Genomic DNA, 21,800 nt, shown 5'->3' with positions numbered 1-21,800 from the left:
GTTCGTGTCCGTCATGCAGTGTGACGGGGATACTGCGTGGGAAATGAAACGCTAGAGGAGTTGGCGAGGTTTTAGTCAACATGTTGCATCTGGGCCAATGTTCTCGTGTGTGTAAACAAGTCTGACAAACCTTCTGTAAATCATAAGCTTCCCCACCGCACATGAAAAACACGGGCTAATAAATGTACACTTTGTAATAAATAAAGTTATCCATAACATTTAGTTGAACCAAACTGTTTTATTCCAGTACAGAGTTATGACACCAAGTCACATTTTTGATTTTGTGCAGTAGCTAAAAGTAAAATACACACAAATAAGTCACAGTTGGCCCTGAGAATAATATCCCAAAGTTCTTAATTAACACTTTCTGCATTGAATTCTAAGAAATGTACTTATTGTACATGTCAGTCATTTTCTTCTTCCTCACATTCATCTTCTTATCTCCTTCAATAACAGTGTTATATTGATAGACAGGTAGCTAGGTACTGTTTATAACAATCAACAATGGTTTGATAATAACATATTTAGTAACATGACACTAGTGAGTTTACATTTGTTCTCCACTCAAGCACCATTCTGAATACAGTATTAATTGCAGTAAAAACTATTTATAATACAACTTTACTAAAGCAGATGATCTGAACATCACTGGCTGTATTAGCAACTGTCCAGAAGATGGCAATCAGATGCACACAAAGAATCACACACTATTATTAATGTTTAATTCTGCACATTAAACAAAAACAATTAAACAACTGGACTTTGATTAAAAATATAGTGTATTATTAATATTATTACTACATTTAGTTTTGCACAATATATATATGCAAAACCTTTGTGCAGTTCTTTAATTTTATTGTTAATACACATTTTGAACGGTAACAGTCAAGCCTTCTAACAAACAATACCTACAAATATGTTGTTCCAAAAAAGCTATTCTTCTAGGAGTTACTCTTTATTTGGGTTGCTTCCACAACCGGATGTGACGACACAAACAGGCTTTACGTCAAAAAATCTCGGACGTTAACGTAACGTAACGTGATGACGTCGCCGACTTTAGCGCTGGTCCCGGAGCTCTGAGCCGGAGACTGAGAGAGGGGGAAAGGAGGCAGACGGGGCGCAGAGAGGCTGATGAGGAGAGAGGATGAACCGGCCGAGGGAGCGGCAGCATCAGGACCGCATCCTCGTATCGACCGAATCCCGGCGGTTTGAGCCAAACGACCACAAACGAGATTTCTGTCACCACCGAGCGGCTTTAAAACTGACTAACGGACTTTAACGGCTCGGCGGACTCCAACGGCCGAAGAGCTAACGTCTGAAAACTAAAACTGAGATTTATTCCGAGTTGTTTTTACACGGGAAGTGGATGTTAATGTATATATTTGTTTAATTATTTTTTTATTTTTATTATCTTGAATTAAAGTTCACACCAGCCAGCCAACGGAATATTCAAGTAGGCTAACATCAAACATTAAAAGCTTATTTAGAGACTATTTTAACGTTTTTTTTTCTTTTTCTTTTTTTGACGTTACTTTTATCTCGACGATACGTTGGATTTAAAACCAAAACTTCCAAACCACCGGGTTCATTTGGATATAAATCAAGCTCCCTCTCTGGCTCTCTCTCTCCGAGTTTAACCCTCCGTAATCCTGCATCACCGCGGAGTTTCATTGAGCTAGCGGCGCCCGCTGCTGCTAGCGCTATGCTAAGCTAGCGGTGTGTTCCCTGTTATCATGCATGCACAGACACGTTTGCTCGGATGAAACCAACACCCTGCCCGAAAAAGGAAAAAAGAAAAGATGCACCCGGCGAAGGGCATGACACCAGCCCCGACAGTAACAACAGCAACAACAACAACAACAACAACAACACAGCGAGACATGTCGGACTGAACTCACCGACGACGAGCAGCGGAGCGTCTTTATTTAGAGGGAGAGCGGATCAGAAAAGCTCGGAGCTTCACGCCGCCCTCAGGAGACCGGGATCACTTTCGACTCGCTGCAGCAGAGGATCCAGCTAAAATGGGGTATGTAAAGTGAAACCCACGGCTCAGTCTCGACGCGTCGGGGGGAAAATGCTCGTTTTTCTGCAGGATCGTGGAGATAGATCGATGTTTTTAATTTGTCCTTCACAGCAGCGCCGAGGATACAACATTTCACCAAACTAACACATGCAGCATATGCCGTTTACCCTCCCGAAACATCAAGGCAACAAATTCCAGCACCATATGCAAACCGCCACACATGTCCCACTAACACATTACAGTCTCCGGTTAACCCTCCTGTTACCTTAAGGCATTTATGTCCAATTGGGGTCAGTAAACCTCACAAGTTTATGTTTATTTGTTGACTACCTAAATAGCTCCTTAAATGAAACAACCCATCCCACCCAGAATCATATCCATGCAGAATACCTGTTACACAACTATGGAGAAATACGCAGATCACCACAGATTTTATGGCATAAAATCCACCTGATTGATGTTAAATTAGAAAGAGATGTGTTTAGGTGACTTTATATCATTTCTATGTACAAACTCATATTATCTGTAACATCTGGTGTGAAAAACTAGTCATCAAAACTATTATCATGATTAATAATATATATATTATGTCTGGGCCAGTGTCTGTGTTTATGTCCCCATTACGTTAGGAGAAGTAATTAAATATGAAGCAAAAAAAAACTATGTTAATCATATAGTTAGAGACGATAATCAGTGGGATAAACACCACTAAACGCTGCACCTACTCCCAAATGTGACTGTCCGTCATTATACCGCCTCCATACTCTGACGTTTTAGATTACAGAACACACAAGATTAGGCTACAGGCTGTGAACTCTACAAAGCACGATATTATTATTTTATTTATAAGAGGTAAATGTTTTTTGTTTTTAAATTTTAAATCACCATCACTTCTGCTCATCTAACGCACGCAGCCCTGAACCTGCGGATGTACAGTGGGGGAAATAAGTATTTGATCCCCTGCTGAATTTGTAAGTTTGCCCACTTCCATAGAAATGATCAGACTCTGGTTTTTATGGTTGTTTACTGGTTATGGGTATAGACAGAATATCAGTCGAAAATGCATGAAAAACACACAATCTAAAAGTTATAAATTGTTATGTATTTTATTAAGGGAAATAAGTATTTGATCCCCAAGCACAACACAAGTCAGTACTTTGTAGAGAAACCTTTGTTGGCAAGCACAGCGATGAGACGTTTCTTGTAGTTGGTCACCAGGTTTGCACACAGCGCAGGAGGGATTTTGGCCCATTCATCTTTACAGACAGTCTCTAAATCCTTCAAGTTTCTTGGCTGCCTCTTGGAAACTCGGAGCTTCAGCTCCCTCCACAGGTTTTCGATCGGGTTAAGGTCTGGAGACTGACTAGGCCACTCCATGACCTTAATATGCTTCTTCTTGAGCCACTCCTTTGTTGTCCTGGCAGTATGTTTTGGGTCATTGTCATGTTGGAAAACCCACCCACGAGGCATCTTCAGTGTTCTTGCTGAGGAAAGAAGGTTTTTGTCCAAGATGTTACAGTACATGGCTGCATTCATTGGCCCCATAATGCGGTGAAGTTGCCCTGTACCCTTTGCTGAAAAACAGCCCCAAAACATGATGTTTCCACCTCCATGCTTAACCGTGGGTATGGTGTTCTTTGGGTCATACTCACGTTTTTTCATCCTCCAAACACGGCGGGTCGAGTTAATGCCAAATAGCTCAACTTTGGTTTCGTCAGACCACAGCACTTTCTCCCAAGCCTTCTCTGAGTCATTTAGATGTTCACTGGCAAACTTAAGGCGGGCCTGTACATGTGCCTTCTTGAGCAGGGGGACCTTGCGGGCACTGCAAGAGTTCAATCCATAACGGCGCAGTGTGTTGCCAACTGTTTTCTTGGTGACGGAGGTCCCAACTGCTTCCAGATCATTAACAAGCTCTTGCCATGTTGTTTTAGGCTGCTCCCTCACCTTTCTCATCATCATCCTCACTCCATGAGGCGAGATTTTGCGGGGAGCTCCAGACCGAGGACAGTTGATGGTCCTTTTATGGGTCTTCCACTTGCGAATAATGGCACCAATAGTTGTCACCTTCTCACCAAGCCTTTTGCTGATGGTTTTGTAACCTATACCAGCCTTGTGCAGGTCTACAATCTTGTCCCTGACATCTTTTGACAGCTCTTTGGTCTTGCCCATGGTGCTGTAGAAGTTGGAATGTAAGAAACTGATTCTTAGAGCAGGTGTGCTTTATATACATGACGAGTTAAGATCAGGAGTATTGGTAATTAGTTGACTGAGCACAGCTGTGTGCCACATGCGCACCAGCCAATCTGTAGGAGCCTGAATTCTAAGTGAATTGTTGGGGATCAAATACTTATTTCCCTTAATAAAATACATAACAATTTATAACTTTTAGATTGTGTGTTTTTTATGCATTTTCGACTGATATTCTGTCTATACCCATAACCAGTAAACAACCATAAAAACCAGAGTCTGATCATTTCTATGGAAGTGGGCAAACTTACAAATTCAGCAGGGGATCAAATACTTATTTCCCCCACTGTATATGTGTGGTGAGTCTCCTGATGAAGAGCCGACCTAGTTCTTACTCCAGATGATGTAGCACGTGATTGGTTTGTTGTCATGTTGTGGTTGGAGGAGGAGGAGGAGGAGGAGGAGGAGGAGAAGGAGGCACATTCTCAGTAATTCTCAAGGCCAATGGTCATAATCCGGTCAACAATCAGTTCCTCAGACGCACAGAGAGAGAGAGAGGGAACATGCTTTATATGTGTTCCTCATCCTTCACTTACCTTCTTCAGACTGTAATAAATGATGGTGGGAAATTGTTGAATTAAACAGGGAATTATCTCCCGGTTTAGGCCAGAGGTCAACTCGTGTTAGCTGCTTTTTGACAGTAAAAAAACAACAAAAAACAAAAAAACAGATTTAAAGTTGCAGTAGTGTATGTGTAGGAGATAATAGCAAGATCATGCATTTGAAAAGACTTACACATGTGTTATAAGTGGCTAAATCTACTGCTACTTTCCACGAGCATTCAATGTGCAACTACTGGCGACTTTCATTAGTGTCATTATCAAAATCTAAGTGGTGGCTGCTAGAATAAACTCTTTAAAATCAGTGTAAAGACTAAATCTAAGTAATAAATGTAAAGAAAAGGTCCAAAAGCATTATAGATGTATAAAAAAGTAAACCATTACCATAAATAACATTAGTGTAGTTAGTGTTGTGTAGTTTAATGCATTCTTTAAATTTTTTTTATTCTCATAATTTTGCTTGAATGCTCATCTGTTTACTTCGAGGAGCAAATAGAGTCACTGTAATGGTTTGATTTGATAGAAAATGATAATTTTTTTGTAGTTGATTCTATTTTTACAACTATTACGATGATGGACTAATGTTATCAGCTGGTTCAGCTTCTCAAATATGAACATTTATCATCTGATAATAATGATCATAAACATTTAAAGTTGAGGAAGAGGAATAAATTAGAGACATTTGATGAACTGAAGATGTAGATGTCCCATATTATTATAAGGTGGCACTGATGGGCTCAGGCTGATTAATAGAGACAAACAGTTTAAAAGTGTCGTCTCATCTATCAGCTGTGTGAAGCAGTGAGGTCTGTGAGCGGCATATGGGCGTTTCAGCCCCGTCCAGCCCCCCGCCGCCTCCCTCTGTGAGCGGGTCAGCCCACAGGGACGCTGGCATCAGAGCCGGAGGATGCTTCACAGCTCATGTCCAGCCCGTGAGTCACATGGGCCGTCACCATGACGACGCAGCAGCAAAAGTTAGTGATGCAGGGTTGTTGTTCCTGCACATAGTGCAGGATGCAGAGTTTTGTCTCGCTGTGCTCAGATTCTTCTCCTTCTGATACCGTGATACAAGAGAGGAGGGATTAATGTTTGGTCATGACTCATGAATGGATTTCATGTATTAATATGAGAATAAAAAAGGAGGAAATAGGTTTAGAGAAGTCATTCAGAAGAAAAAGTAGAAACTTAAAAGAACTGTGTTTCTCAGCTGTTTATCATGTAGCTTACTTCACATATGGAAAGTTGTCTAATATTTCTGCTTTTTATTGTAAACTATTTATTGTCCAAGATTAATTCATCACCAAAAATATAATGTGTTGTAATTTGCATAACAAAGACATAAGCGAGTAGAAGAAATTCCAACAAGTTGTGCATAATGTATATAGAATATATACTTTACAGTTCTTTAATCATTGTAGCCCTATCTAAAAAATAGGACTAGTATCTGGTAGTTCATTATGTTAGTATGTAATTTTTTTGTTTCTTTCTATGTTTTATATCAATATAAATTACGTTTGTTTGATTTACAGACAATACATAATATTTGAACTCTGGGCCATTTTTTCCTGAACTCATTAAGATTAATTAGAATAATCAACCATAAAAATGTTCATTAGGAGCAGCCCTGGATAAAATGAATCTCCACCTATAGTATAATAAATAACCTTGTTAATGAAAGACTCAGGATGTGGCATAAGTTTAAGACAGATTATTTAAACCTACTACTGAGACTAGTGAGTGTTGGTGGCAGTAACGTGTCCTCGTAACACGCTCCATGTCACTGGGAGCCAATCTGAATATTATCAGTTGTTTCACGAACAGAGGACGTCTTTGTTTGCCACCATGAAAGCGCCAGCGTCAGTGTGTGTCTGCTGCGGTGGGTGAATGTACGTGGAGATCTGCTGATCTGATATAATCTGTGGTCAGATTCCTGTCATTGAGACGTGAACGCAAACAATACGTTTCATTGTGAGGAGGGATTAAAGGCTAACAATGGCCGCACACTCTCACGCAGACACGTCGCTGGGCCAGATTCTGATCTGGGCCACGCTATCACACCAATGACAATCGGGTCTATGCTTTACTGATCCATATTTACATAACTCATTTATTATATTAACAGTATTAAATAATAGCTCAAGACACTTTAAGAGGCAGGTTCAGTCTAAAAAAATATGATTTTTTTACCCTACAAAATTATAAGTTAAGAGTTTTATAACAGAAGATGAGCGGAAACTTTTTATTTTTAAATCCTGTTGGGACGCTCTGATGTCATAAAAACATAATTGTTGACTTGAATTGAATCCTACAGAAAAGTCTTTGCATGTTGTTCTGCTTCCAGTGAATTTTCAGATACACACTCAAAAAACAGCTGGACTTTTTATCGCTGATTGCACAAAAATCAGAACATATTTGGGAAGATATTTAGCAGTTTAATGCTCTATGATGGAATCTGTTTCATGAAAGACAGCTGGATACGTCTGAACTGGTTTCTTATGGATTGATTCTGCAATGAGAAAACAAGCTACCCTACAATCTTCTAGCCTTAAAGGAAACTTTCACTTCAACAAACTTGTCACTGTTAGCTTAACTAGCGAGTTAAACAAAACATCGGTTTACAGCAGTTCATTTTGCCGCCAAAAATAAGTAAGAAATGAGGACTTTTGCTTCTGTTTAAGGACTCTTTGTTTAAAAGTTAGGAATAAACTGGCAAATTAAGAGCATGTTTGATCCCGTCCACCCATCCTGTGTTAAACCCGTTCTTGTTTTACATAGTAGCTCATCCTGAACATGAACAGGTAGATATCAGGGAAGAGGTGCTGTACCCAAATCAGAGGAAGTAAAACACTTCACTGCTTTTGCTCTCAGCTTCACCTTTAGCGTTGTATTTTTATACTCTCTACTTTCCTGTTAGCTAGTACGTCCATGTTACACCAGCCTGGTGTGAATCCTGTGAACTCACCCACAAATTACCACCGTCTCTCTGTGATTAACCTCGTCTGTCTTTAAATAACATCTGCAGAGCCTGAACCTAATTAACACACTGAGCTGAGAAGAGAGTTTCCCAGAGACGGGGACAATAGCTGGGTCTCAGAAGAGCCATGGGACACTCTCAGCTCATATCTGCTTCCTCTGAAAGTGGGACAGATAGACGTTTTAGAACCAAATCTGTGTTAAAGGAGCCCTGTGTCCAGATAAAGAGCAGGCTGTACCAGCCATAATTAAATCTGTTGGAGCAGCTTACTGACGAACTGTACCATGACCATAGCTGGCACTCCTCGCAGGATTGTTATTTCTGTCTGGTAGGACATAGGACTGTGAAAGAGGATCTCAGTGATCCTTGAGTCAGACTGGAGGTGATATCAAATTTGCATGTGGACATGTGTCAGATATGGGTAACCAAAGCATTTACAGACATCTCGGTCGCCTTCCTTTTAGCTGTGCTACTGCAGCGTAGCAAGAAGATTAGATTTACAATGGCCACATCAATTGCAGGGCTTAAAGTAAAAAAAAAAATTCCTGAGCCTGAACTTTTTTCCGCGGGGGGGTTTGACAAATCACAGCTCATGTTTTCGTAAGTTGTCTTGAATTCAATCGACTGCTTGAATCTGACAATATCCCACATCAGCAAGTTTTCTTTCCCCTAAATGTTGATTTTTTTTTTTTTTTTTTTAAATTACAATCAAACACCACACGCTGCAGATCCAGCACGGTACTGGAATACTTTAAGCCCTGCTACTGAAATAACGCGAGGCTTAAGTAAAAGGACTTTTCCTTTAATACCATATGTAAAGATGCTACTGATCGGTTTCCTGATAGGGTTTTGAAGCTCGGTGTGGTCCCTGCGGCCGTCGCCATCTTGGCAGGACTTGACTCCGCCCAACTTCTCAGTAATAGAAAAATGGGCTGAGGTTGAGTTTATTTCTGCTGTTTATACATTTGGAAAATTTCTTTTATGTAATTGTTAACTGTTGCAGTACATTAAAAAAATATTCTGCCTTTTAAGCTGGAGTTCAGATCAGAAAGATGCATCAATTCGTTCTATCTTTCGATGGAGCTAAGGGAAGACAGCTTGTTCAAGCGTCGGCCCTGCGTCGGTGGAAAAAAAAAGAAAAATGAGAAAAATTGGGACATTTCCAAACAAAGCAAAACTCTGCTCTTAGTTTCTTGTGGATTTCCATCAGCGATGTTACCAGTAGGAACCGCAAACAAGCAATGCTTGGAAGTCCTCCAGTTCCTGCTGTGGCAGCACATGTTGCTCCCGGGTCACGTTTGCCACGGCCACCTCGACTGGCCGCACACACACTGTCCCATACAAGGCAGAAAAATCTAACACCCGGACACTTTTTCAGCCAAAAACCATCGGGTCGTGTCAGGTGGAGCTGCCTCAGTGGTTAAAATCAAAGCCAAATGCCGGGAAGTGGCTCCGTAGCTCCACCTGACAAGTAAATATGGAATCAGATCTCTCAATATCTGAACCCACACGACCCTGTTCTCACCAGTCTCTCTTTTTAAATGAGTTTTATCTCTTCAGTGTACAACTTTGCCGTGTATTGTCCTCTGCTTTTCATGTTGCTCTGCTGCACCGTTCACCTCTTGCCATTTTAAATGTGGACGCAAATAAGCATATCTGGCTTCGCTGTTGCTGCTCCTAAAAACTGCATAATTCCTGCCTGATTTTATCTGCACCGCCCACACAGGAGGCAGGAGGTTTCAAGACAGTTGGCCCCATCTGCATCTCGCATTTTCTCCGTCCTCTGCCTCTCCTGCATCCACGTTACAGTCGACCGTTCTTTCCCTTCGCTTCTCGTGTCCATCGTTATCATAAATGCCTATAGAGTCACTGAGGAAACGGTATAAAAATCCTCGTATTTAAAGTGTTTTGAACTGTGGAAACAGTTAGTTATGCCTGAAACTATCATTCTGCAAAAGCCTGCAGGCAAATCAACACCACAGTCTGGATCCCTGCAATCTGAGCTACAAAATCGAGTCTGCAATTACCACTTATGGCCATAGGTGTCGCCACAATGAACAAAACAGAGCTCTTTAAATTTTTTATATTTTACTTTTTTAATCAGATCTTTTTCAGATTCAGAGTCAAATAGACCAGAATGAGGTCTCAATTATGGATTAATTGTTTATACATTTCATTTATGAAGTATATTAAAATAAATAAATAAAGCAAACACAATGCACACTATTTTCCAAACACCAAGGTAACATCTTCAAATGACTCATTTCATTCAGAAGATCTTCAAGTTACAAATGATTCAATATTTAACCTAAAAAACATAGCCAGAAGTGAACCATTATAACTTGAGATCTGCTCTGGTTCTCCTGTTTCTATCCTACTTTTTCATCCACTATGATATTTCATCTCCTGTGATGAGGCACAAACCAGAACAATAAACTGTGGAGGGAGCAGCGTGAGAACAAAAGACGTCTCCACAGTCGAGACCAGACACAAATCCGATGTCGCAGTCTGTCCTCGAGGCTAAAAACTATTTAGAACTCAAAGAGAAGAAATTTCCACTTTTGTTTATTACAGAAGAATTACAAAATTAGTGTTGGTTTAAAATTCTCATCTGCCAGTTTATTAGGTGCAGTTAGCTCACACATAAGCAGTTTAAATCAATGATGAAAATGTGGAAAAGTGTTGTTCTACTAAAAAAAAGTTGTTCTTCTTCATCTTCTGCATCTTCTGACAATACATCCCGGAAAAAAAAAGTTCCAAACGAGAAAACTTTCATACAGACTGGTGTTCAATGTCAGCCTTTGATTGATCCTCGTCTGCTTCCTCCCCCGTCTGTGTAGAGAGCAGCCGATCTTCAGCACCCGGGCCCACGTCTTCCAGATCGACCCAAACACCAAGAAGAACTGGGTTCCCACGAGCAAACACGCCGTCACCGTCTCCTACTTCTTCGACAGTACCAGGAATGTCTATCGAATCATCAGCCTGGACGGATCCAAGGTGTGTGCAGCGACGCTTCACAGATACAAACGTCTAATATTAATGATTACTTTCAAAAACCCCAAGGATGCTCAAAAGCATTAAATACTACAAGTATAAAATAAGCTAAAAAGATAAAGGATTTGGTTAAAAGGATAGAAAATCCAGACAGAATGACAGTCAGGGCGGGTTGACTTGTAGGAACGACAACTAATAGTTGGATCAGTAAAGTTTAATCTTATTGTGAAAACGATCAGGAAGATTTGGAGCTTTGTGTTTTGGAGCTTCGACTCTTACGCCTCGGCTCGGCCTCTGTTTGCCGGAGCAGCGAAGGGGCGGTCGGACCCGTCATATCTGTGGTGGCAGTTATTATTTAAGCCTTCGCACAGAGGTGCAGAGGTGGAGTTAGCATGGTTATGTAAGAGCCTGTCTCTGGGTGACGAACCAGCAGTTCGCTGAGCTCTGCTGGAAATAGCAGCGTTGTGGTGGGCTGGTGCTGGAGGACGTTGTCATCCCGACAACAATAACTCGTCTCAGCACAGACAGATGCCACAGAATGACGAACTGTGATTGTGCTTCTCTGCAAATTACAGAGTCAGGAAACTTTTCAAATGTTTTTCAAAGGGAAAATGACTCAGAAACCAACGAGATGCAGCTATAATTTACATTTAAAATAACAGTGTGGGAAATGACAGTTCTACCCGACTTTTTTTTAGATGACTTTCAGCTCATTCTTCTGCTGCAACTTTACTGTTTTTGTTTTATTCCAGACTTCTTGTTTTCAGCATCAGATTCTCAGTCGTCCAGGTTATTATACGTCTAAAAAGTTTCTGGAAAATGTTTCTTCAAGTAGCTTCTTGGTTCTAAATACCTGCTGTGGTTTTATCAGAAACATCTGTGTGTGGAAAACTCTTCTAACTCCGGTAACTCGGGTAGATACTGGCCTGTAATTGGAGGATGTTCAGATTTACATTTAGCTGCTTAAACACGCTCCAAACTATTGAGAATATTTTTCCCTCTCTGCTGCCGAGTGTTTAAATGAGCAGCTGTTCGCTAAAGAGTTTCAAAGAATCAATTAAAAATAAGATTTTAAGTCAGTTTCACTTGTTTCTGCTGCCCCCATGTGGTCTGAAAAAGTTTTACAACTACTTCCATGTGAAGAATAAGTTTTTCCTTTAAAGTAATAAAGTATTGTTTTCCTTCGTGTTAGTTTTCATCTGCTTGTTTTTTTATCTCTATGTCATGAACCATTTTACCAGTTTTCAGTCGACTCGCTGTTAATTCTTCTTTATCTTTACATCTGTTTATTCAGACTTTAAACATACATTTCATAAATATCAGCTATTTCCCCAGAGAGGTTTATATTCTACATTTTCTGTATTTTTACATTAAAAAGCAGAGATTTTATTGCAAACAAAAAGGACGACAAAAACAAGTTTCAGCTGCTGTTTCCTCAAAATAATTCTGTCAAATTCAGCCGTCAACAGAAAAGATGTGTTGCTGCTTCCACTGACATCTTTACTGTGACTGTTAAATCGACTGTTCCTCCACGTTTACCTTGTACGACCCTGTCACGTGTTCCCTGTCCCTCACAGGCCATTATCAACAGCACCATCACCCCCAACATGACGTTCACCAAGACATCGCAGAAGTTTGGCCAGTGGGCCGACAGCCGGGCCAACACGGTGTACGGCCTGGGCTTCTCCTCAGAGAGTCACCTGGTGAAGGTGAGACCATGTGACCGTCCTCTCCAAACAAACAAACAAACATCCAAACCGCGCTGCAGCATCAGTTAATCGTCTTATTTCAGTTTGCAGATAAGTTTGCGGAGTTCAAGGAGGCGGCGCGTCTCGCCAAGGAGAAGTCTCAGGAGAAGGTGGAGCTCACTAGCACCCCCTCTCAGGTGACAAACATACTGTTATACACGCTTTGTGTCAGGATCCGTCCTCTGTAGAACCAGAACCAGAACCAGAACAGCTAAAGTGGCCCCGCAAGGATTTAGGTAAAGCTAAATTATAGGAAACAGGATTCATGTGAAGTTTATCCGAGATGGTTCATCAGTTCCTCAAGTGAAGAAACCTCAAACTAGTCCAGAGGCTTTTGTTTCAGCTTATTTATGGGATTTAAGCTGCTTTTTGGTGAAGATCAGCTGAGTGAGATGTTTCTTTCTCCGGATATTTAAAAAGTTTCCTATTTTTGCAAATGTTCCACATTTCTCACTGGTTAAAGTAAAGATGTTTAACATTTAACTTACACGTTCATTTTGACTCGACTGAATCTCTGCTCGTTAATGAGTGATACGTCCTCGGGCATTTTTGTATGTTTTTTTTTCATTAATTGATTATTTTGTCTGTGTTACAGCTTGTGGCTTAATTTCTGACATAAAATCCTTATACGTCGGTATTTTTTTTCAAATTTTTATGAATCACTTAAATAGTTTCAGACCTGCTCAAAACTACCAGTTCAGTAGTTTTCAGGATTTAAATTCCAGTTTGAAAATGTGAAGTATTTAACAAATGTGAAGTTTATTTATGAAAGAAACTGAATTCTTTTCCATAAAATAAACAGTAGGTAGATGGGACTTTGGTGGTGATTGGACTTGGATGTGTCAAAGATTAACAATGAAACTGATTTGGTTGCATTAGTATTTTTTATGTAGTGTCTCACTCAAAAAGGCCCCATTGACCATTATAACTACATTTATTTAATCATCCCAGGATAAACTTTGCATTCTGTGGTGTTAGCATTTCATTTAGAAGAAATTTTTGCTGATCAGATTCAACCATTTTCTCATTGTCGGTCGATGCATGAAATTCTTGTAAATTTTCCGTTTATTAAAATGGAGCCATGTGACCAGAGTGTGTGCATGTGTGATTAGCCGCTAAGCTAACACTCTGTGGCCACTTTACCTCCTTTTCCTAACAATTCCTCCTCAGGGTGGCGCTGTAAACAGGAACACGTTATCAGTCAACAGACCCGTTAAAAAGAAGGTAAAAAGGAAAGAGCAGCGTTTCCCCCTCAGGCTTTTCCTCCTGTTCTCAGACTCTCACACATGGATCCTCACGTCTTGTTGCGTCTTGTTGAGGACGAACCTTCATCTAACGTCACATTCACCTCCAGACAAACCCCGTCTCTGTTTCCCAGACAAACTTCCCACCGACTTCCTTTTGTTCTGTTCTCTCAAAAACTGACAGTGGCAGCTGAAAATCACAACTCAAAATATTTAAAAACTTTCAGCATTTGAGTGAATTGAAAAGACGAGAGATAAAGAAATAAAAATTGAAGAAATTCAGCAGATTTCAGCAGAAAACCCTGTTAATTTTTGAGAGCACGAACATGATTATTGAGAAGAAATAACTTGACGCTGTGGAAAATGAAAACATTGTGTTTGTAAGTGTTTACTGGCTGCAGGTGTGACGGGTGGAAATAACTCTCAGCCTAAATCAACTTTTCTAAAAATATGTCTGTTTTTTTTCTCTTACTCTTTTAACCACGTGTTAAAAAAATCAGGAGTCGGCTCCAGGAGACCTCCTGTCTCCTCTGACGTCAGAGAGCATCAACGGTACCGACGATGAGCGAGTCATCCCCGTCCCCCCCCAGCACATGGAGGCCAGAGCAGAGCCTTCCCAGAATGCACTGCCCTTCCCACACAGGTGAACCAGAGCAACAACAACACCAAGCCTCAAACAGCAAACATTCAAATCCTTCAAATGTTTAGTGTCTCACATTAATTATTAATCTATTATAATCACAAAACACACGTTTTCTTGATTATAAATGTAACACACTTCGCTCCTTGTGTTTAAATTCAATCAAAACATGAAATGGTTGTAGATCGATCTTGTTAAATGAAAAACGCATCATGACCTGAGCTTTAATTCACACTCAGCCTCCGTTGGTCTAAAAGTAGCAGCGTCTCTCATTAGACGTCTGATCTGAGAGTGAAAGGGCTTATGGGTAATGGACAGATGTGACATCTGAGCCTCATGCTCCGAACGTCTGGAACATTTTAACCTGATCACGTTCCAGCTCCACACGTCCACTCGTCACTAGGACTGGATTTGTCTCGAGGCTCATGAGCATGAAGGTGAATTAACGAACATCCAGTTAGAAACTAAACCACTGCAGACACTAAAATAAACATGGAAAGTGATTTAAGTCCATTACTCCGTCCATCAGATGTTTATGTTTTACTAAATGTTGTTAAAAGATACGAAAGCATGACACGTTCAAGTTTAAAACATCCAGTTTTGTGACTAATAATCAGATAAATTCATTCATAAAATGACAATCTGTCAATCAGACATTAAACAGTTAAAGTGTAAAGTTTTAATAAATTCATTCAGATGCTTTTTAAACCTAATCTGTCAATAAATTCTGAATATTCTTCTGTATTTCCTAACTCTTTACTCCCTGACAAACAGAGACACCACGGAGCAGATTGACCCGTGTCCTCCTCGGCCCGTCTCCGCCTCCTCCAGCATCAACAAGCACTGGGAGGCGGAGCTAGCGGCGCTGAAGGGGAACAACGCCAAACTGACGGCGGCTCTGCTCGAGTCCACGGCCAACGTCAAGCAGTGGAAGCAGCAGCTGGCGGCGTATCAGGAGGAGGCGGAGAGGCTGCACAAGAGGGTATCTCACACACACACACACACACACACACACTTAGACGCACACACACACACAGACACGAATACCTGGTTTTACGCCGTCTGGAATTAAACGCGTTGGTTTTACGCTGCAGGTGACGGAGCTGGAGTGTGTGAGCGGACAAACGACGGCCATCAAATCCCAGAAGACAGAGCTCAACCAAACGATAGAGGAGCTGGAGGCGGCTTTAAAGGCCAAAGAGCAGGTGAGAGGGCGGAGCTAAGTCTTACCTCTGATTTATCTCGTCAGACGGTAAAATAAAATTTGATCTTCGTCTTTTCTCTCAGGAGCTGGAGAGACTCAAAGCGGAGGTGGAAAGCGCCACAGAGTTTAAAACGCAGAAAGACTCACTCGCACAGAAACTACAGGTGAGTAACAGAGGAAAGACTTTTATTATTTAACCTCAAGAGTCCAGTTAAGGTCAAAACGTGAACCAAAGCCACTGTTTCTATGATTTAAAATGAAATATCTACATCCATGTGCTCGGTAGATATTTCAGAATGAGCCAAAACAGACTTTACATCTAAACTACACGCACTTTATTTCCTGTAGGCGATTTAAAGGAAGCAGAATCTAAAGAATCATTTTACCCTGCAGGGGGCAGCACTGCTCCTTTTTCATCAAACCTGACAAACAATACTCAAAGAAAAATGGAAAACCAGTAACTTTCTATTCAAAACGTCAAAATATCCATTCACGCTGCATTTAAAATAGATTTTAGATTCATGTCTGTTGACACGGTGAGTTTCATGTAAACACCACCCACAGACGATTAAACACACGCTGTGTCCCACCGCATCCTCTGGCTAACAGCCACTAGTTGTGCGATATTGTGCAACGAGATTAGTCCACGTGTAAGAAAGTGAGAGTTGAAGGTGACTGAATGGAGATTAGAGCAAAGCTGCACGAAAGACGTGCAACTAGAGGTAAAAAAAAGCAGAGGAACAGTTCAAACTGAACAATTCCTCCTCATTTTCTTACACGAAACCATGAACGACGACTTTCTCCAAACCCAAACTCCACATTAGGAATCAGTGAACAGACTGTTTTCGTCCCTGTGTTGCGTCAGGACACGGAGTCGAGGAACCAGGAGCTGGAGGCTCAGCTGAGCGACCTGGAGCAGCGGCTGGAGAGCAGCCAGCTGGAGAGGGAGACTTTCCGCAAGAGCCTGCGCTCTCTGCTGGAGCTGCTGGACGGGAAGATCTTCGAGCTGACGGAGCTGAGGGACACGCTGGCCAAACTCATCGAGGGAAGTTAGACGCTCTGAACATCTCCACTTGAATTCTTTCTTCTTCTTCTTCTTCTTCTTTTTTCTCTCCACATGTTCACGTGTAAAAGTTTACACACGACTTTATGCATCAGCGGTTTCACACACTCTCTCTCTCGCTACGTCCGTGCACTCAGATCGTTTACAGCCAAGTGAAGCCTTCCCTCCGCTCCACTCTGGAACATCTACTCATCCACTTTCACCACCACCGAGTCTTCTTCTACTCTTTCACTAATTTATTTATAAAATACCAAATTAACTAACTCCCTCCACTTTGTTGGGGTTTTTTTTTTTTTTTTTTTTGTGAACTCTTGGGATGTTAATCCATTGGAGGGACTTGCCAAACGAGGCCGGGAGGACGTCGCCACATCTTTTTATTCTTACGACACTTAAACGAGCAATACAAGTAAAGAAAACACTAAAAAAAAAAAAACAAAGGGAGCATCAGAGGGTTAACGAACACTTTCCACTCTCACTTTCAGGTAATTTTACTCGTCTCTCGGACACGTTTCAAACCACAAGCGAGGCGGGATTTTATCTTTCTTTGGACTTTTTATTTTTTAAACGGATTCATAGTGCACTTGTAATAATGGAGTCAGTGTGTATGTGCGTGCGTGAAGCAGATACTTTTCTTTCCCACTCTCGTCGAAGTGCAATCCTTTTATTATTATCGTTATTGTTATTTTTGTTTATTTATTACTAAAGTTACAGACGGTTAATGGATTAATTGCAGCCATTTCTTTACATCTGGTTTCGAACCTTTTTTTACGGTGCGTTCGCGTTGGGAGGACGATGGTTCATGAGGAAATAAAATGGCAATATATTTTTAAATATTTATGAGAGGAAAAGGAAAAAATCAAATAGTTTTCTTTTGCCAAATAATGTTTTCCTGTACAGATTAGATTTCACTTGTTTTTTGTTGCTCATGTTGCCTTTGGTACAGAGATGCATCAATGGTAGCGAACATAACGGTACTTTTTTATTTTTCTTTGTGGGACTTTAAACTGTTGCCAAAAAATGAGAGGATCGTGGTTTAGTTTGGACACATGAAGAAAACTAATTTAAGGGCTTGTTGTTGTCGTTGTTGTTGTTGTTGGGAGATTTTTGGATGATTTTTCTTTTTTCTCTTTTTTTTTTTTTGCGGTGACTGAAAATTTAACATATTACAGCCAGAAAAGGGGGTAAAAAAAAATTAAAAATAGAAAAAACTTTGAATAAGAAACTCTTTTAATTGTTGATTATATCACATGCTTAAAAAAAACAACAACAATCACAAATTGTAATTTTCAGTTTATAGTAAAAGAAAAACAAAATGAAACGTGTGTGATTGTGTCTTTATTTGCCCCAAATTCATTATTAACACTTCCCGTTTGCTATTTATTATTACAGGTACGAAAAAATATCATTTCATCTTTTTAATACTTATATTTTTACAAAATGTCACAATTCTTGGGCAAGTTCTGGTTTGTGTTTGATTTTTAAGCAGATTCACAGACATGTTTGCTGACATTTTAGAAACTAAAGTGCGCTGAATTTGCTGGTATGAGCCCCTGGTGGTTAACTGGACACGGATGTTTCTGACAACCCTGAATTAAATTAACTTTAATCATGAATAAACTGGAAAACTGACATTTTTTCTTAGGCGAGTTCAGAACATGTCCAGTGATTTCTACACGAGTTTAGAGACGTTTATTTGTGTTTTTGTTTATGTTTTGGAAAATCAACTACGCCGAATTCACTATTAGGAGTTATTACTTACTGTTTACTAGGCGACATACTGACAAAGGTCAATTTATTATTGTCGCAAATAAAAATAAAAAAATGTGACGATTCTCAAGCAAATTCAGGGGGCGTCTTTTTTTTCAGCACATTTGGCGCGATTTTCCACGTTTATCTGTAAATACCTGTTAACATTCTTGTAAAAATACTTTGCCGAAATCACGACTAGCAGTTTCTGAACGACATATTTACGTGTCTTTTCTGATAACGGAAGTTTAATAACTTTAATATTAAAGAAAACCTAAAAACCCGACAAATCTCAACGAAGTTCTGGGGCTTCTCTCTCGGATTTCTAAGCGAGCGTCTTTTTTCTCTGACTTCTAAACAGGTTTGTGGATGTTTACTTCAATGGAGACCAGAAATAGCGGTATCCTCGAATAGACCGAGTCACCCTGAATCTATAAATATGTGTATAATACCCGTGTGTCAAGATTTTAATCGGTTACGAGTGTTTTATTTAAACGTAAAACAGCTGAAACTCACCACTGTTGATTCTTGGTCGTTTGTGCGCAGGCGCAGTGAGGCGGTTTAAAAATGGCTGCGTTCCTTTTAGAAAATCCAGCTTCAAGATCTTAAACATGTTAAAAAAAATGGATCGAGACATTTTGGTGCTTCATTTTATTTTAAAAGGGGGGAAATAATGTATATGTATATTTATATATAATTGGGATATAGAAAGCAGGAAGGAATGTCATGATAGGAAACAAAAAGAGAAAAAAAAACATATAAAGTACATTTACATTTGTTTTAAAAATTCTTTAAAATGTGAAGTTTCAATAAATACTTCAATACATTTAGGCATGCGGATATATTTTTTTTTCTTTCTCATGATTTACATTTCATTACAGTATAATTCAATAAAACCACTGTTTTCCATCTTCATTATTGCACTTACGTTGTGATGGGTTTGTCCTCAAACGTGCGTAAGGTCTGAAACGGTCAAAGGTGACGATGACGAAGGGAAAATCGATGCGTTAGAGGTTAAAAAGTTTCACTCGACTCTCATCTAAACTAAGGCTGTAAAATAAAAGTGACCCTGCTGTTAGCTTAGCTTAGCATAAAGTGTTAAATCAGAAGGGAAACAGCTTAAGAAATGGCTTGAAACTAGAAAATCAACTAAATTCCTCAAATTTTTCAAAAGCCAGATTAGAAATTATTAAATCCTCATCACTGATAACTAACAATTAATTACTTTGATAAGGAGGTGAACATTAAAATGTTATTTCTATGACATATCTAGGAAGGTTTTCCTACAATACCCATAAGCCCCAGTGGTATCAGAGCAGCATGTTTGTAGGCTAAAGCGTGCGGCGGCCATCTTTGTTTCTTTCAGCTACACAGGCACAAGTTTGTGAATGAAAATCTCTGTGTTATCACTCAGTAAACGATAGTTTTTTCCCCAAAAACGTCTAATATTTTTTTTTTTTGAGGGGAGTTTGTAAAAAAAACACAAGTTAATTTTACTTTATGGGAAACTGATGGTTTGGCACAAACTGGGCGGAGCAGAAAGGCAGATGTTGTTGCTGTTTAACCCCTTCCCGGTCTTTATGCTAAGCTAATATAAGCTAATGGAAAATAAAACCAAACTATTGAACCATTCTTTTAAATTAAGCCGTTAAAAAACAAGTCTGACAACAGATATATCTATATAATAATAATAATAATAAAAAAAAAAAAGAAAATCACACACAAACTCAAACAACGTCAGTCGATTAGTAAGAAAACACAGGGATGAAAAAAAAAAAACAAGGCAGTGTAGATTTGTGACGGAAAAACAAATAACAACAACAAACTAGATCTGCAAAATAAATATGAACATCAGAAGGTTGAATGTGTTTGAAGCTTTTGGTTGTTTTAGTCGTAATCGTTGTGTTATTTCTTGGTTGATCCGTGGAGCTTTAATCAGACGACGACAGTGATCAGATTAAATATTACAGTAAATCAGTTTATCTGTAGGAGTGACAGTAAAAAATCATCCGATCACAACAAAACGACCGAAGTTAGATTCAAGTAATTATTGATCCTTCAAAATAAAATAAAAAAAAAAACAAAAAAAGGAGCTGAAGTATAAATGTTGTGTACAGACGATATATATATATTTTGGTTAGTTTCGTTTAAATACTGCCTCAGCGTCGTTAGTAGAAGAGCTGATGTTTGTGTCCAGTGTTGACGATGGAAACGCAGCAGGAAAAAAAGTTCCTCTCAGGACGTAAACATCTGGGAAACGAGCTTCCTGTCGTCTGAGCCGCAGATTAAAACTATTTATGGATCATTTTCTCTCATTTTATAAACATCTTTTACTCCCAGCGGAAGGAGGTCAAAGGTCACGATCAGAACGGATGCGTTTGTATTTAGATCAGCCACAACATTATGACCACTGACATGGATGTATGAGGCAGCAGGTGAACGTTTTGTCCTCAGAGACGATGTTAGAATCAGGAGGATGGGGAGGAAGTGGAGGATGGAGATGAGGCGATGGAGGTGGAAATGAGGAAAGAGGAGGGAAACCGTAGGAAGGAGGAGAGAGGAGAAGAGAGGAACGAAAAGAAGGAGGAGGAGGAGGAAGAGGAGGAGGAGGAAGAGGAGGAGGAGGGCAAATATGGTCCAAAGAAGGAGATGAACCAGAGATGCGTTCATGGACTGAGGAGCATTAAGGAGGAATAAGTGGCATAAGAAAAAGGAGAGAAAAGGAGGTGGAGGAAGAAGAGTAGAAGAGAAGAGGAGAGGAACGGGGTAGGAGAGAAGAGGAAGAGAACAGATAGAACGGAGTAAGAACGGAGGAGGAGGAGTAAGAGGAGGAGGAGGAGGTGGAGGAAGAAGAGGAGGAAGAGGAGGAGGAGGAGGAACAGGAGGTGGAGGAAGAAGAGTAGGTAGAGGAAGAGGAGGAGTAGAGTGAAGATGATGAGGGCTGTTCTTGTGGTGGTCATAATGTAACGGCTGATCCATCTGTCTGTTTAGAAAAAGATCTTTTACCTGAAAACGACTTTAACGTTTCTGTAAAGTGTCTTGATACAAGTTTATATTATTATTGACGCTGTTTAAATAAAACTGAATGAATTTGTTGGTGGAATCTGTTAAATCCTCGTCTGTTGGACGTGAAGCTGAAGCTGAAGCTGAAGCAGCAGCAGCGATGGGACATTATTTTAAAAAAATAAACCGATGATGAACGTTTGCAGTGTGCGCGGTAAAAAAATGTAAAAACGTTTAGCGTCTCCCTAACACTCACCTCCTGAAACAAACCCATCACAGGCAGCTACAGTACGACATAATGAGAGGTTAGAGGTTGTTTCCTCGACGACGGCGGCGCCGCAGCAACGATGT

The 21,800-nt window shown here is 40.0% G+C and overlaps 1 protein-coding gene across 1 annotated transcript; it reads left to right on the top strand.

Annotated features, from left to right (window-relative positions):
* Positions 1 to 953: 953 nt before the first annotated feature.
* LOC124996410 (homer protein homolog 1-like) lies at positions 954 to 20,140 on the top strand. Its single transcript, XM_047569401.1, has 9 exons — positions 954 to 2,026; positions 10,648 to 10,804; positions 12,379 to 12,510; positions 12,594 to 12,686; positions 14,294 to 14,436; positions 15,208 to 15,415; positions 15,528 to 15,638; positions 15,721 to 15,801; positions 16,503 to 20,140. Exons 1-9 carry the CDS (start codon positions 2,022 to 2,024, stop codon positions 16,689 to 16,691), a joined length of 1,119 nt encoding a protein of 372 aa, XP_047425357.1. The 5' UTR covers positions 954 to 2,021; the 3' UTR covers positions 16,692 to 20,140.
* The last annotated feature ends 1,660 nt before the right edge of the window (positions 20,141 to 21,800 follow it).

Source organism: Mugil cephalus, chromosome 19 (assembly GCF_022458985.1).
Source record: "Mugil cephalus isolate CIBA_MC_2020 chromosome 19, CIBA_Mcephalus_1.1, whole genome shotgun sequence".
In the NCBI taxonomy this organism is placed as follows: Eukaryota; Metazoa; Chordata; class Actinopteri; order Mugiliformes; family Mugilidae; genus Mugil; species Mugil cephalus.
This window is presented reverse-complemented; position numbering and strand designations above follow the sequence as displayed.